The sequence below is a fragment of the Bombus pyrosoma genome, linkage group LG9, assembly GCF_014825855.1.
Source record: "Bombus pyrosoma isolate SC7728 linkage group LG9, ASM1482585v1, whole genome shotgun sequence".
Lineage (NCBI taxonomy): Eukaryota > Metazoa > Arthropoda > Insecta > Hymenoptera > Apidae > Bombus > Bombus pyrosoma.
The window spans coordinates 2,253,483-2,268,846 of record NC_057778.1 but is presented as its reverse complement, the minus strand read 5'-3'; the positions used below and the strand labels follow the sequence as shown (position 1 = coordinate 2,268,846).

The following is a 15,364-nucleotide window of genomic DNA, read 5'->3' as shown; positions in this document are numbered from 1 at the left end:
TAGGTTAGCGTTTTTATCATGTTAAAAGCTATCTGTTTTTCTAAAATTTCATATTATATAATATTTTCTCATACTTCATGTTTAATTTTACATGTTAAGCAGGAGTTAGTTTAATAAATAATCCACATTGTAAATTATAAAACTTTAACTACCAATAGCAATATAAATCACATTTTATTGAATTTAAATCATTTTCAAAATTTCGTTTAAATAAACATTATCAAGTACCATCATGTAAAAAACAAAAAAAGAAAAACGGATTTGAATTCTAAAACTGGGATGTTAAATAATCAAAACAAAATTTGGTATTTATGTAAAAATCATTCTCAAATTTTGTAGCTTTAAACAAAATGAAGAAATATTTATATTCACACAAATATACACTTTGTTCATTATTATGCAGTGTTTGACAGATATGTTAGTTTTTTGTACATTTCGAAAGTGTATATTGATATTTGAAGAAATTTAAGTTTTTATTTATTTTGTCTTTTGAAATGTAAAGTAAATATGCTGTAAATTTTGTATTAATCACATATAAAAGTTATTAAAATTTTTATCAACATATTGTATCTTTAAGCAAAATAATTTGTGCATTTTATAATCGCCTTTATACAATTAAAAGAGCGAAAAATGTAATATTTTATTTTATGTTTGTAGCTTTAAATAGTGCAATATATATATATTGTGTATATAAACCCTCACGATATATATATTCCCGATACGATACATATATATATATCCTACATATATATATATATATATATATATATATACATACACTTAATAAGCACATATATTGACATTTTATAATCACACTAACGCATCGTAGTAAATATAATTACGATTTTAAAAATTATTCTCTATTAAATTTCTATGTTGTTGATATCCTGTGGTTGAAAATGTATATGATTCTTAATGGCGTTTGCATTGATTTACATAAATTATTTTAACAATATTAAAAGATAATACATGAAATTGTAGGCTTATTAACATTTATATGTATTATTCTATATAATGTATATAATATTTTATGCTTAGGATATGTTAATATTAGTATATATATAGTGAAAGAAAACACGATCAACACAAACCGTTAGTTTGTATTCGATTTATCAAGTCCGATTTACTCTATCAATTTAAATGTTCATAATTTAACTATTATATGTATCTAATTTTTAAATATACATACCTCGTTCTGTAGTAGAAATAATATTTGATAATGTCATATCAATTCATAACAGAAGATCGTACAGAAACCAATGGCCAAAAAGACCAGTCGAAATCAATTATAAATGTTAAGTGGTCAACTTTGTCAGAACGTACAATACCGAAAATTCAAGTAACTTTACAGAAAATCCAATCGGACATTCAAATCGAATCAAATGTAGATTATGACGATTTGTGCGGACCGTGGGTTTATTCAAAAAATCCTCTTCATAGTAAATATGTTGATTCACCGCAGCCAAGTTCATGCATTTGGAAATATTTTACAGAAGAGGATATAATTTATCTTAAAAAGCATCAAGAAAACAAGAATCTGATACGTTCTTTTTTTGGTAAATAAATATAAATGTTACTTTGATAAATAGCAATTATATGTGTAAAACAAAATAATATCAGTTCTCTTTTGCAGAAAATAAATTGTTAAATGAGACTACAGGGAAAAGTAATACTGTTTTTATAAATGTATTATGGGAATTCTTCAAGCTTACTAGGTATTTGAGTATATTGAATTTATAAAAAATGTTTTCTCTTTAAAATTTGTAATTGGTATGTAATACAAATTTAAAAAGTTAATCTTAATCCATATCTAAATGAATATTTATGGAATTGTATTTTAGGCTAAAATTATTCACTGAAAAAGGTATTTCTGCATGTTTGGGGATCGTGTATTTAACACATTTATTTTTTCTTTCTTATCCGTGGTGGACAGCTCAAGAAGTCCACCAGTTTTTTTATAAAAGCATTTTACTACATGTTGTTTTGGTTTGTATATTTCTCTATCAGATTATATATAGCATATAATGATGGATCTTTAGAGATAAGCAAAAGTTTGTAAAAGTCTGTAATATGTAATTTTTAGTATCCTCCAAACAGTCTGGAAGTATTTACTATAAACGAATGCAAGTTCTTACTTAAATTATTTCACAAAGCATACATAAAAAATCTTGTTTTGTTGCATATTCTGTGTCATACAAAGTATCATTTTACTCTAAAATTACGTACTCCAGAAAATTCAATTATGAAACATTAATAAAGAAAGTACACATTGACAAATGAATTATTTACTCGATGTACGTTTATATTTTTAAATTGACTCATGCATATAAATATGAAGAACTTCTATTACATAGTAAATAATATAAAAAAGTCTGATGAATTAACAATTTGTTTATATGTCCGTTAAAAAGTATGATTAGTTCATTTTTAGTAGTCATAACTTTCTATATATGTTTATTTACTGGTAGATGATTGGTAACCGCAATCGTGGTTTTCTTCTGCCCCTACATCTGTATTCATCCTGTTAAAACAGTTTTCACTACATTCTATATTACTTTTTCGTAACTCGTTTACTAAATATTTCATTTTAGGGAACCACGAACCGTTACTACACACTGACATGCGCTGTGCTGTCCTTGTAAGATTTAGTTTCTAAATGAAAGAAAATATTTAAATTTAAGTCAATTAAAATTCACAAAAAGACCTTATAATTCGTGGTAAATAAAGCAATAAATATATCAAATTTTACATTATGTTTCAAGGAAGTATTTTAATAAGAATCTTAAATTTAATATATATACTGTAATATAAACCGTCTAACGATTGTTTAGACTACAATCAATTAAACATAAATTAACAAATTGCCCTGATTTCACCTGTTGGGTGAACATAATGGAACATAAATGGAACAGAATTTGAATGAAGAATTTACCAATATGATTAATTAAAAATAATTCAAAATAATTGATCATAGATCTATAGATTCATTCCAGAAAGATACACAATTATAAAGAACAATATGATGTAAAGAACAAATCTGAATATAAATAATTTTAACTTTCACAAATTGAAGTTTCTATAAAATATATTCTTATCACATTGTTTTATTTATATGTCATTGTTTCATTAAGTATTGACTCCCAATTATACCATGAATTATAAAACAACTATTTGATTTAAAAAATATCAAATTATCTTTAATAGTTTTAATTTTCTAATACTCTAAACAGTATATAGTTAGAATAGTTTATATTAATTAAAAAAATAAAACAAGAAAGTTTTATGAGTGAAATTACCTTCTGTGATGATACATATTTGGAGCTTGTAGGAAGATGTATATCAATATTTTTTGGTAATATTTGACATCCTACACAAACGTTTCTAACATTCCTCCCACCATGTCTATGTATCCGCTTCAGTCTTTGTATTAGTGCGTGATTAATGTGTTTTAATCTCCTTGTTTCATCTACTAATACTCTGTAAATTGTGTTGTCGATTATTTTTGAGACTTTAAACTTATAAGTCTTTGAAAATACTAATCTTGGAAATTCTAAAAACAGTGACCTCTTTTCAAATTCAAGTTGTACTAATTCCTGTTGTTGGGATTTCAATTTCGTACTAAGTTTGTTTACATATTCTCGTTGTTCTTCCATCCAAACACGTATACAAGAAACGACATATTGCGACTGATTACAAAGTTCCGATCTACTCATTGCCGTTTCTGTTAATTCTGCTGATATGCATGCCAATGATTTATTTTTTAGCTGACACTCTTTTTTTAATTCTAACAAGGATTTGTGTGTCTCTTGCAACTAAAAGAAAATTCATTTAAAATTATTTTTATTGAACTTGTATGTTACAAGCAATTAAATATTTGTTTACCTCTGAAATGATTTCACAATTATTTTGTTCTATTATGGATTTTTCCTTAATAAGATTACAATTTTGTTCCTTGTATTCCTGTAACTGCTGCACTATACAATGATTTGATTCTTCCATTTGCTTAATTTTCTCTTTTTCTCCCTCAATCTAAAAATATAATAAATACTTAAAATTAATATTATATGATATAAGATATATATAATCCTTTAGAGATAAAAATATTGGATTAATTTATTTCACCTGTTGTTGTAAAATATGTAATTGTTCCGCATAAGACTTACAAATATCTTGCAGTTTGCAATGTTCACTATTTTTTGATGAATAGTTCCTTTGAATTTCTTCTAATTCATCTTTAAGTTTATCCAAACAGTCTCCAAGTATAGTTTTCTCTTTCTCTATAGTCGATAGTTTTAGGCAATAATCCATTTCCTAAAATGGTTAAACAGAAAGTTAAGAGTCAGTTAGATAAAATATTTAAAGATAATAAGCACCATATTTGTTAAACATTCTTGTAAATCAGCTTCTCGTTTTGTTATCTTGATTAATTGTTCTTGTGTTCTATTAAAATCTTTAGTGACTCTGCAATAATTATCTTCAGCGAAGCATAATTGCATTTGAAGATCTTTCAACTGAAAAGAAATAATATTGACATTATTTACAATCTTAAAATTAATATATGATAAAATATACTGTATACTATAGCTTTTAATTGACAAATATCTTCTTTTGTTTTATCCTCAAAATTGCTATTCTCCATTTTCAATATAGAATTCTCATTCTGAAATAAAACATTTTTGAGTAGTCAATCAAGTTTTGAGTATTCTAGAGTAGTAAAATCAAATATCAAATATTAGTATATACTTTCATCACTTCATAATCTGCCTGCAATTTAGCCATATCATCTGATTTTTCTTTTAACATTGTTTTTAAAGATTGTATCCTTTCATGTAAAGTTGACATCTCTTCTTCTGCTTCATTTAATTCAGATAAATATGCTTTAATTTGTTTATTTTTTATATCTAACTTTTTTTCAAGTTCTTCAATGATTTCTGTTTGTTTTTTTATAACAATTTCGTTATTCACAATCTGACTGCATAAATCATTAATCTGCACATAATGGGATAAAATATCAGTATGATTTTTTACTTAACTAGAATTTCACATTATAATTATTAGAACTGTTTTTCTTATTGTGAAATATACCTGTATCTGCCTATCCTCTAATTTCTTTAACAATTTCTCAAATTTTGTGTTATTTTCCTGAGATAATTGTAACTTTTCTAACAAGTCCTCTATTTCAATAGTTTGCTTTTTTAAATCAGACTTAAGTTGTTCATTTTCATATTGTAGGCAACACTCTGTATCTCTTAATTTTTGTAATTCAAATGAAATTTGTTGAACATAAGTGCCACTTTCTTTTTCTGTTTTCAGTTCTTTGTCAATGATGTCAAAATCCAATTTATATTTTTGTAATTGTCTTTTCATATCTTCGTTTTCTCCAATTAAAATTTGAATTTCTGATTGTAAGTCATGTTCATGTGATAAATTTTTACATTGTTCCGTATTATTATATGTTAAGTCACTCCAATCAAATATATCTTGAGTAGTGCAGTTTTTGTCTTTAACTTCTATTTTATATTGACATCCTTTATCTTCAGTAATCTTTGTTTTATGTTCAATCTTCAACGTTTCTTTCCTAAATCAATAAACAGTACAGTGTTTCTTAAAATATATATTACACTTCTACATTAACAAAATTCTATATTAAAATATTACCTTAATTCCAGCAATTTTCCTTCTGCTTCTTGCCATAACATTTTTGTGTTCAAATATTTACTTTCCAAGTAACATTTTGATTGTATTAAAGTATCTCTCTGAAATGAAATTAACATATTTTGGACATAGTTTACAAGAATATATGTTTATGAAATAAAGCTTGTTATACCTCATTTTTTAGAGCTTGAATTTCATTTACTCGAGTTTCCAGTTGTTCCTAAAAAAATTTATATTTATTAATAGATACAATTATTAAAATTAACTCTCTTTTAATATCTTAATATTAAAATAAATATTGTAAAAACTAACAGTAATTTATATTTAGCTTAATAACTATACACAAATACAAAATGCAATAACACTCTGATAGTAAGAAATATATCATCTTTTTATTATCACAACAAATATGTACAACAATTTTGAGTCATTATCTACAGCAATATTTCAAGTTCCTCTACCTGTATTGTTTTTAAAATTGAATAATATGTGATATGGATGAAAGTAATAGCTGTGCTATTATCGTATTCCATACCACTAATTTTTCGTTGAAGATTGTGAATTGCGTCTCGCTGTAGCTCTAACAATTTATCTTGTTTAGCTGCCTATATAAAAGGAATATATTATTATAAATGGTATTTAATTTCGCAAACAATAAATTATATTCTTAATAGATTAATAAAATTAATTATAGATAAAAGAGTCTACTATACCTCTGCAAAACATTCATTATATTGACTTTGAGTTTCTTCTGCATACACTGTGAGTAAACGAATAGCTTCAATTTTTTCTTCAAACTGTAAATTACAGACTGTTCGATTGTTTTCCTACAAATAATACTTCAAAATGTGTAATAAGTTCATATTAGCAACACCACTAAACACAAATGTTGCTTTTAAGTATCACAACTCATTATCAAGTCACACAATCAACTTCTACAACACTATATTTGAAACTAAACAAGAAAATTATATAGTGTTAGTTATCTAAAATTATTGGTATGGTCAAAATATGAAACAAAATACATGCAAGTTATTTATTCAGTTATTTATTGTAACAATAAACAGTGATAAACTTTATTAATAAGTAATATATTGTTATTATTAATGAGCATAATTTTTGTATACAGAAATACATATATTTTTATTTTAAAACAATAAGATATAGACTTCTAATAAATATTTTTAACAATCATCAACAATATTTACAAAAATGAAGTTTTGGGCATTAATAAATATATTGCACAAGTAATACGTAATATATATGTAATATGTGCAATTTTGAGGTATTGCTTAATTTAATTTTTTGAATTTAAATACTATTCAAATATTACAAAATTATAGAAATTTAAATATTTTCAATAATGTACAATTGTTTTAAATTTAAAGATATGTTCTATATCTAAAATATGAAACTGATTTCAATAATTTTATAATTATTATAATCTGTCAAAATTTTTTAAATTTTACTGTAAATTGCTATCTTATTTTCTAACAAAAGTTTGTTGAATGCCTGTTTTGACAAATAAGCTATATGTTACTTGCACATGTTTCACTACACGTTTCATTACAAGTTAACGCTTAAACATCATGCACGTTTCTTTGACTGTATACTGCAGATGAAATTGTAGGCCATTGTTCACTCATATCACTCACTGTTCTATGTCCCATTTGATCTATACATTTTTTAGCTTCCACTACAGCATTTTGTAAATGACCAATAGTTTGAACTTGAAGCTCGTTCTAAAAACGAATATATTTTTATATCAACTGACAGAGGAAGCTTTTATATAAACTAGAGTAAAACCAATAAATAAAAATAGAAATTTCTTCTATAATAATTATTAATAATATAGAATTAATACAGACCTGTTCTAATAATTCTTTCTTTTCCTTTTCGTATTGAGAAATTATTTGATCTTGATTATCAATCTAGAAATGTGTATATTACATACTGTATTAAAATTTTGATACTTATAATTAACATACCTTTAATAATAAATCTTGATAGTTTCTTTCTAATTATCACATTTTCAATAAAATAATTCATGCAAATAATGTATGTGTATATCAATTTTGCATCATAAATTTAGTATAAGTGATGTATAAAGTTACTTAAATTTATCCAAACAAAAAACTTAAATGATATAACTTAAGAATTAAATTTATAATTTCAATATACTTTTGGTATTAAATTCTAATCTAAATATTATTTTTTGATAATTATAAACATTATAACTCTTCCTATGATTTAATACATAATGTTATACATACAGTTAGTCTACAGTCACTCTTATTAAATATTACAAATGATTCTTTTTTAAGATGTTTTTGAATATTAACATACCTTTTCTTGAAATTTTTTGTGAAGTTCTTTTAATTCAGCTTGTGTCATTACAATGGAATCCTTTTGGATTTTAATAATTTCATCCATATTTTCTATCTGTAAATATAATAGTATTTAGATGTTGTTAATAATTTTGTCCAAATGAAAAAGTGAAATAATAGTTACAAGCTTATCTTTAGAATACAATGTATTCTTGAGTTCTTCAATTTCTTGGGTACAATTATCTAGTTCATTTTCATACTTCTGTAATTTTTCTAGTAAATTCATTAATGTCTTTGCAGAAGAACAGCTATTAGATGAATCTTCACAAATCTAGAAAAGATATTATTCCAAAATAAACAATAATAAAAATTTGTATTTGTATTATAATGTGTAACTTTTACACAGGAGATAATGAAAATAATGAAATTTAATCAAACCAATTTTTTGAATTCTGCTTTAAGTTCTTGAAGGCCAGTTTTTGTTGATTTTATAGTGTTTTGCAGTTTTTTAAATAACTGAGGTGCAGTCTACAAATACAAATCTACCTATTACTCTTACTTTAATGACTTATTTTGTATGAATAATTAATAACACTTACCATTGTGTCATATCTGAACTGATAACAGCCATACCGTAACAAAGTTTCTTCCATGCTATGTTCATTGTGCTTTTATAAAATGTAAAAAAGAATCAAAAAATTTTTGTTAATGATGTAAATAAAAAAGATATAAATATAATAATCAGACTTTTGTAAGAAATCAACTTACAGAAGAATTTAATAATTCTTTAGATCTTTTTAATTCAATTTCGCTATCATTCAATTGTCGCTGAAGAGTACATTCAATTTCTTTTTGAAATTTAAGCTAAAATTCAAATACATACAAAATAATTTTATCTAATAGTATTGTATAACTCTATATTAAATAATTGTCTATATATATTTACGGTATTTTCTAATTCTATAATCTTTTTCTTTAATTTCATATTATCTATGGAATGAGATCGTCTATAATTATCTGCTTTTGCTTGTGTTATATGCAGTTCCTCTTCTATTGATTGAATGTTATTTCTTAAAAAATTGTTTGCTTCTTCATTGCACTTTGCCTGCAAAAGTCAAATTTGATAATAGGTATAAAAATCTACCACAATTTATTAAAACAACAATCAGTACATCACTGTTATCATACTGTATTACAGAAGATAATTAAATATTACATACCTCATGTTGTAGTATTTTAACTTGATCTTGTAAGTCAGTTACTCTACATTTCCACGAACATGTTTTCTTATCACATTCAGGGTGGAGTGATGACTGTAAAATATTTATTACAAATAAGTAAATTTACTTATAATATGATATAATTAAAATAATTTATAAGTTTCTCACTTGTGATAACTTATATTTTAATTCGTCATATTCTTTCCTTAATTTATATACAGCTTGTTTAGTTTGCAGTATCTCATTTAAAATCTAAAATAATGTAATATTTTTATATTAAAGTGATCACAGAGAGATTTGGGAATAAATAACATCAAATGATTAAATGACATAAAATATTACTTGTGTATATAATTGAGCCTCCATAATATTATAATCAGATACCTATTACATAATTGGAATAAAATTAAGTGAAATTTTACCTTAATTATAATATAAATAATAATGTAATATAAAAATGATAAATACATACATGTTCTTTTGGAGAAAAAAATGATTCCAACACGTTTTTTACTTTTAAATGGATCACATCAACTTCTTCCTCTAACTTCTGTAATTTTTGTTCTTTTTGTGAAAGTGTCAATTCTACTATGTCATGTTCTGTCAACTGCAAAGAATAAAGCTCAATTAAGTAAAATTGAAATTAAGAAATAGTTAAGAAATATTTATAGTAGTAAATACACAACTGCTTCATCTATTTTTTCTTGTAATTTCCTTGTAGATGAATCTACTTCACAAAATTGGTTCTTCATTTTTTCAAACTCTTTTACTATGCAACATCCCTTAAATAATTTAAATATTATTTATTTATTATTAATATTTTAACACTATTTTATACAATAAAGAATTTCAAAACTTTACTTGAACTTGAAATATTTGCAGACTAGATGATGTTTGTTCTATTTCTTCGATTACTGAACATAACAGGTCGTAGTTGGATACATTTTCTGCATAACTAGATATATTTTCCTAAAATTTGAATAGAATAATTAACTTAGTTAGCCAGATACTAAACTTAAGTAGAGAAATTAAATTTGTTCTGTACATTGGTCTGCATTTCATTTATATGAATTGATAATTGGGATTGGGACAGATTTATTTCATTTTTTATGTCTTTTAATTTATTCTTTCTTGAAGCAATTCTATCATTGTGTCTGATTCTTTCTTCTCCCTATAATGAAGAGAAAAAGTTTATTAATTGCAAGGTGATAACATTAAATATAATTAAATTTAATAATTCTTACTTGTAATTGTAATTTATTAATTACTTCTGCTATTATCCCCCGACTTTTTATTAACTGATTTTGTACATTCATAACTTCTTTATTCAAATCAACATACTGTAAAGATCTTGTCATTAATACAAAATCATGCTAGTAATATGTAATTAATACATAATAACTTTAATATATAGTTCACCTTTTGATGTCTACATTTAAATGAAGAAACAATTATATTTATTTCATCTTTCATATCTTCCATAGTAAGTTGTGCTTCAACAATACATGCTCTGAATATGTCCATTAATTTCCGTCGGTTAATATCCGTACTTGGCTAAAATACATTAATTTTTGTTCCTCATGTTAATAACTTACATTACAATTTATCATAAAACATTTATTGATAAAATTTAAATATTATTTAACATAATACTTACTAAGCAATTAAGATCTTCTACATGAAAAAGATGATTATTTTCCATTTGAAGCTAGAGCACAATATAAAATATAATAAATAGTATAATATAATATTTAAATATACAAAATTATTTCTTCACTATATGAATGATTTAAAAAATTGTACATACTAAAGAATTAATTATTTCAATTGATTCCTCCTTTTTTAAATATATTTTGTCCACATATTCAATATTTTTAGCTAATTTATACCTTATATTATCCACATTATTTTCACTATCAATCGTTTTGTATTCCTGTTCAATTAGAAATATCAAACAGTTCTTTTGTAAATAATTATTTTCGTAAGAAATTTACAAGTATTGTTTATTAGCATAACTATTTTAAAGCAATGTTAATAACAATAAACATTTTTCAATTAAAAATATATGTGCTAAATAATATAAAATTTTTATTGCTCTACATTTTATTACAATTGAAAATATATATTATGTGCAAATATTATAGGAATCAATTACGCTTTCTGTTTTTAAAAATACTGGAATTCCTTATTAAATTGAATTATTCTTCTTACGATTTCTTCGCGATATTACAGACAACTGAAAAATGTTTATTCATAAGATCTTTATCCAGAGATAGCTTATTAAAAATAATGTTAAACATATCCTTTAAAAAAATATTCAAAAAGATAACAATAAATTCTTCTTTTTATATTACTTAATCAGAAAATGACATATTCTATTCAATATCTTGTTGACATAAAAATGTGCATTTGTATGTTACCAACTTTATCTTTTCTGCCGCACAAGTCTTCTACAGTTTTTTCCAATTCTATCTTTAAATTAAAAAGGTCTTCTTTTTCCTGTTCCATGAATGATTTTACTTTACTCAAATATAATAAAATTTGATTCTAAAAATTAAAATCCATTTAAAACAGTATTTGACAATATTAGAATGTATATCTTTAAACACTAAACTTTCAATATTTATATATATATTACCTGTTGATTTGTAGGATTCCTTGACCTCTTAACATCCTACAAAAAGAGTGTGAAGAAAAGTATAAGCAAGAAATATGTTAAATGCAAATGAAATATTGATTATTTTGATGTAAATGTTAGAAATAAAAGGCAATCATATTGAAATATAATATAAAAGGGACCAACTTTACATATAATATATAATATATTATTAATAACAGATTTTTCGAAAATAGGAGTATCTTTGTTGTTCAATAATTATTTGTGTGTATTAACAGATGGTAGCTTTTTGCTATATTTCAAGATCTTTTTATCAATATCATGAAAATTCTTATACATATCAATTTTATTATATTCAATATTCTTATGACAATTTATTATTTTTGTTTTTAAATTATTGTGTTTTGTTTTCATTATAGATACATCTTTTGTTAATTTATTATGATTTAAAATATTGTTAATGTAAGTTTGCAAAAACGAATCATTATTGTGCTCAGCAGATGTATACATCATTTTTGGTATTATAATTTTCTCACATAATTTATAAAAAGATTCCTTTTCTTGATTCTCAATAGTAACTTTGTCATAACGATTATAAATATAAGGAAAGAAGTTAGAATATAGAAACTGAAAATAAAAACATCATTGTTATCCATTTACGAATCCACAAATTACTGTTTATACCTTAGCTCGTCTTAATTTTCTTCGCATTTCTTTAATAATGCCTTCTTTAAAATGAATTTGCATGTTTGTAGAACGACATTGCTCTTGTAACATAGTTACTTGTTTTTGCAGAGACGTTACTATTTCGTTTCTTTCTGTCACTTCTGCTGTTAAGACAATTTGCTTCTCTATTGATTCCTAACAGTTGATACAAATAGAATTATAAATAAATTATCATTGAATAATAAAATATACATTCGAGCAAATAGCACAAACTTTTTGTAGATTAACCATTTGCTGCTCTATTTCTTGAATTGTCTTGTACTTTTCATTCAATTGAATTTTTAAATTATTTAAACTTATATCACTATCACGAGTTACTATTATCAAATTAGATTCCGCGTCACGTAAGCGTTCCTGCAAGTTTTTTGTTTCTAGATCTTTTTCAATGAATAGCTTTTCCACAATACCAGCCACTAACATAATCTGGATAGCAACAAAAGTTTTAAAGATAATTATCACTATATTAATCTAGCGAATCTCATACATTTGAAAATATTTTATATTTCAACATGATTGCCTTGTTATTCATTATTTAATCTATGTAATTTTCAATTACTTCACTTTATCAGAAATATAATTACATAGACGTATATGTTCATATATACTTAAAAGTTGTGATTCAAAAGTATTAACTTACTTAAGATAATATTAACTTACATCAACAGGTTCTTGATCATTTACTATAAATGAGCTACATGCAATTTGCTCAGTAAATTTGACATGTTTTCTAAGATTGTCACTAAGATTTTGAAATTGAGAAACACATGCTTTAACGGTATCTTCTTTTGTTTGCAATTTTGCATTAAGATCTATTAATTTATCCTCTAACTCTTTTTGATATCTAAAAAACAGGGAATTTAGTGTTAATAACAAATATATTAAAAAATATTCATTATTTAAATTCATTTTTCATTTTCACTTACACAATCATTCTTTTTTCATTTTCTTGAAGATGTTTGATTTGCAATTTTAAGGACTGCATCTTTTTATGACTTATATCTCCCTAATTTTAAAATCATAAAGTTAATTTCAAACTTTCATTACTCATACATATCACAATAAATTTAAATATAAGAAAAACAACAATTTGTACATAATTATATTACATACCCACCATTTATTTTACATAAAAATTATATAGCATATTTGACAAAGAATTTATCAAAAAGAGTGTAGGAGATTAAAATATAAAATAAACAACATATACCAATTATATATCTATATATATATATATATATAGCAAAAAGTAAAAACTTAATTAAAGTGCTGTCGAATGGGTAGGATGTATCATGCAAATACTTCCATCTAATGGATAATCTGATTTATTCATGAAATCATGACTAATTTGTATTCTAAGTTTGAATCTCTTATCAGCATCTACATTTATATTTACCTGATCACAGGTACAGCTGCAAAAGTATAAAAGAAATGATATTACTTAATTTGTTTAGAATATTTAATTAGCCTGGCAGCACATACTTAGAGATCCAACAGATCCCTACCATGTGGATTCTTATTTTATGTGGATTTCCATTTTAAAAGTTCATGTATATACTGCCAGGTTCATGAAACTTAATAGGAACTTACTTAGTGGGGACAGGTATATCACTAGGTTGAATTTCAAAGAATTTTATATCATCTAAATTCCAATGATTTTCTTGCACTGCACGTCGTATTAGTTCTAATAATCCTCTGATATCACTTTGAAGAAATTCTATTTTTTGTTGCATATATTTTTCATCTTTTTCTAAGATACTTACACGATTGGAAAGTGTATGTATAGTCTACAATAATTATTATTTGTTATATAAATTTGCATTATATATATTTCATACCATAGTAATCTCAAAGAAAAATTTCAAACATCATACCATTTCTGTATTCATTGACTTTGACATGTTCCCAGAAACTAACACTGATGAATGTTTTAATTTTTGTTCCAATAATTTAACTCTATTACAAGCAGCTTGCTCTAAATCCTCTACTACTTGTACTAGCATAACATTTTGCTCTTTTAAATTTTTTATCCATTCCTTTGATATTTCTAATTTCATCTATGAAATATTAAATAACAATAAAATTAGAAATATACATTCATTTTCATTATTTCCTTAATTTATTATTGTCAATTTTCTTGCAAAAAGAAATAAATATTTTTAATGTTTTACATTTGCACTTATGCAAATAAATTAAATTAACTTAGTGTATTATAAAAGAACTTACACAAACTTGATCAAATTCATTTTCGAACTCTCGATCAACATTTTCAATACGAGTTTCGTATAATTTTTGAAACTCATTGATAATTCTTAGAGTTTCAGTTTCGCCGCAAAATTCTCCGATAGTTTTATCAATAGCAGTACAATTGCAGTCTTCATCAAAAATCTTAGAAATCTCTGGGATAGATTCGATCGTTGAATCAAATGGGTTCATGGCACATTAATGAAAAGATCGAATAACATGAATAAATTATTAGTTTATTAAATTAAAAGAGTCTTCCTACACTCAGTTTAAAAATAATCTTAAAATAACCATCAACATACTAGCTCGCCATCTTATCATTAGAGTTGTCAACGTGTTTTTACATCCATGAGCAATAGTTAAGTTAGAAGCATAACTCCATCCTTTTTTAAAATTCCATTTACAGATAGTTCAAAAAGCAGTTTTAATATTATTAAGAATAATTTTTCAAATATAATTCTAATTTATTGTATACATATATATTTTTTAATTATTAATTTCGCTTTTAATAATGAATTTGATTTAGTTATTAATATTTTTATTTGATTTTTATATCATAAACATTTTTACATTATGAA

At 24.1% G+C, this 15,364-nt stretch overlaps 3 protein-coding genes across 9 annotated transcripts; 1 reads left to right on the top strand and 2 right to left on the bottom strand.

Annotated features, from left to right (window-relative positions):
* The first annotated feature begins 3 nt into the window (after positions 1 to 3).
* LOC122570839 lies at positions 4 to 2,276 on the top strand. The gene is made up of 2 exons (XM_043733723.1): positions 4 to 1,556; positions 1,634 to 2,276. The coding sequence occupies exons 1-2, from the start codon at positions 1,220 to 1,222 to the stop codon at positions 1,738 to 1,740; spliced, it is 444 nt and encodes a 147-aa protein (XP_043589658.1). The 5' UTR covers positions 4 to 1,219; the 3' UTR covers positions 1,741 to 2,276.
* Positions 1,633 to 15,226, bottom strand: LOC122570827 (myosin heavy chain, skeletal muscle-like). 7 transcript variants are annotated; one of them, XM_043733689.1, is made up of 40 exons: positions 14,769 to 15,224; positions 14,417 to 14,599; positions 14,133 to 14,329; positions 13,939 to 13,954; positions 13,469 to 13,548; positions 13,203 to 13,386; positions 11,841 to 11,876; positions 11,627 to 11,749; positions 11,010 to 11,135; positions 10,860 to 10,910; positions 10,622 to 10,756; positions 10,447 to 10,542; positions 10,248 to 10,373; positions 10,064 to 10,171; positions 9,889 to 9,984; positions 9,675 to 9,809; positions 9,545 to 9,586; positions 9,371 to 9,454; positions 9,203 to 9,295; positions 8,929 to 9,087; positions 8,751 to 8,846; positions 8,582 to 8,650; positions 8,421 to 8,510; positions 8,167 to 8,313; positions 8,002 to 8,097; positions 7,524 to 7,586; positions 7,311 to 7,397; positions 6,369 to 6,482; positions 6,117 to 6,260; positions 5,828 to 5,875; positions 5,659 to 5,756; positions 5,086 to 5,578; positions 4,744 to 4,989; positions 4,580 to 4,660; positions 4,374 to 4,511; positions 4,123 to 4,311; positions 3,883 to 4,029; positions 3,297 to 3,812; positions 2,604 to 2,652; positions 1,633 to 2,521 (listed from the first exon to the last, which is right to left on the bottom strand). In XM_043733689.1, the coding sequence occupies exons 1-40, from the start codon at positions 14,976 to 14,978 to the stop codon at positions 2,517 to 2,519; spliced, it is 5,196 nt and encodes a 1,731-aa protein (XP_043589624.1). In that variant the 5' UTR covers positions 14,979 to 15,224; the 3' UTR covers positions 1,633 to 2,516. The 7 variants fall into 7 exon arrangements, with proteins under 7 accessions (XP_043589624.1, XP_043589622.1, XP_043589618.1 ...); XM_043733687.1 differs by having other exon boundaries at positions 1,633 to 2,652; positions 3,297 to 3,477; positions 3,565 to 3,812; positions 14,769 to 15,223; XM_043733683.1 differs by having other exon boundaries at positions 1,633 to 2,652.
* LOC122570835 lies at positions 11,889 to 13,192 on the bottom strand. The gene is made up of 3 exons (XM_043733711.1): positions 12,759 to 13,192; positions 12,504 to 12,680; positions 11,889 to 12,446 (listed from the first exon to the last, which is right to left on the bottom strand). The coding sequence occupies exons 1-3, from the start codon at positions 12,963 to 12,965 to the stop codon at positions 12,078 to 12,080; spliced, it is 753 nt and encodes a 250-aa protein (XP_043589646.1). The 5' UTR covers positions 12,966 to 13,192; the 3' UTR covers positions 11,889 to 12,077.
* Positions 15,227 to 15,364: the final 138 nt, after the last annotated feature.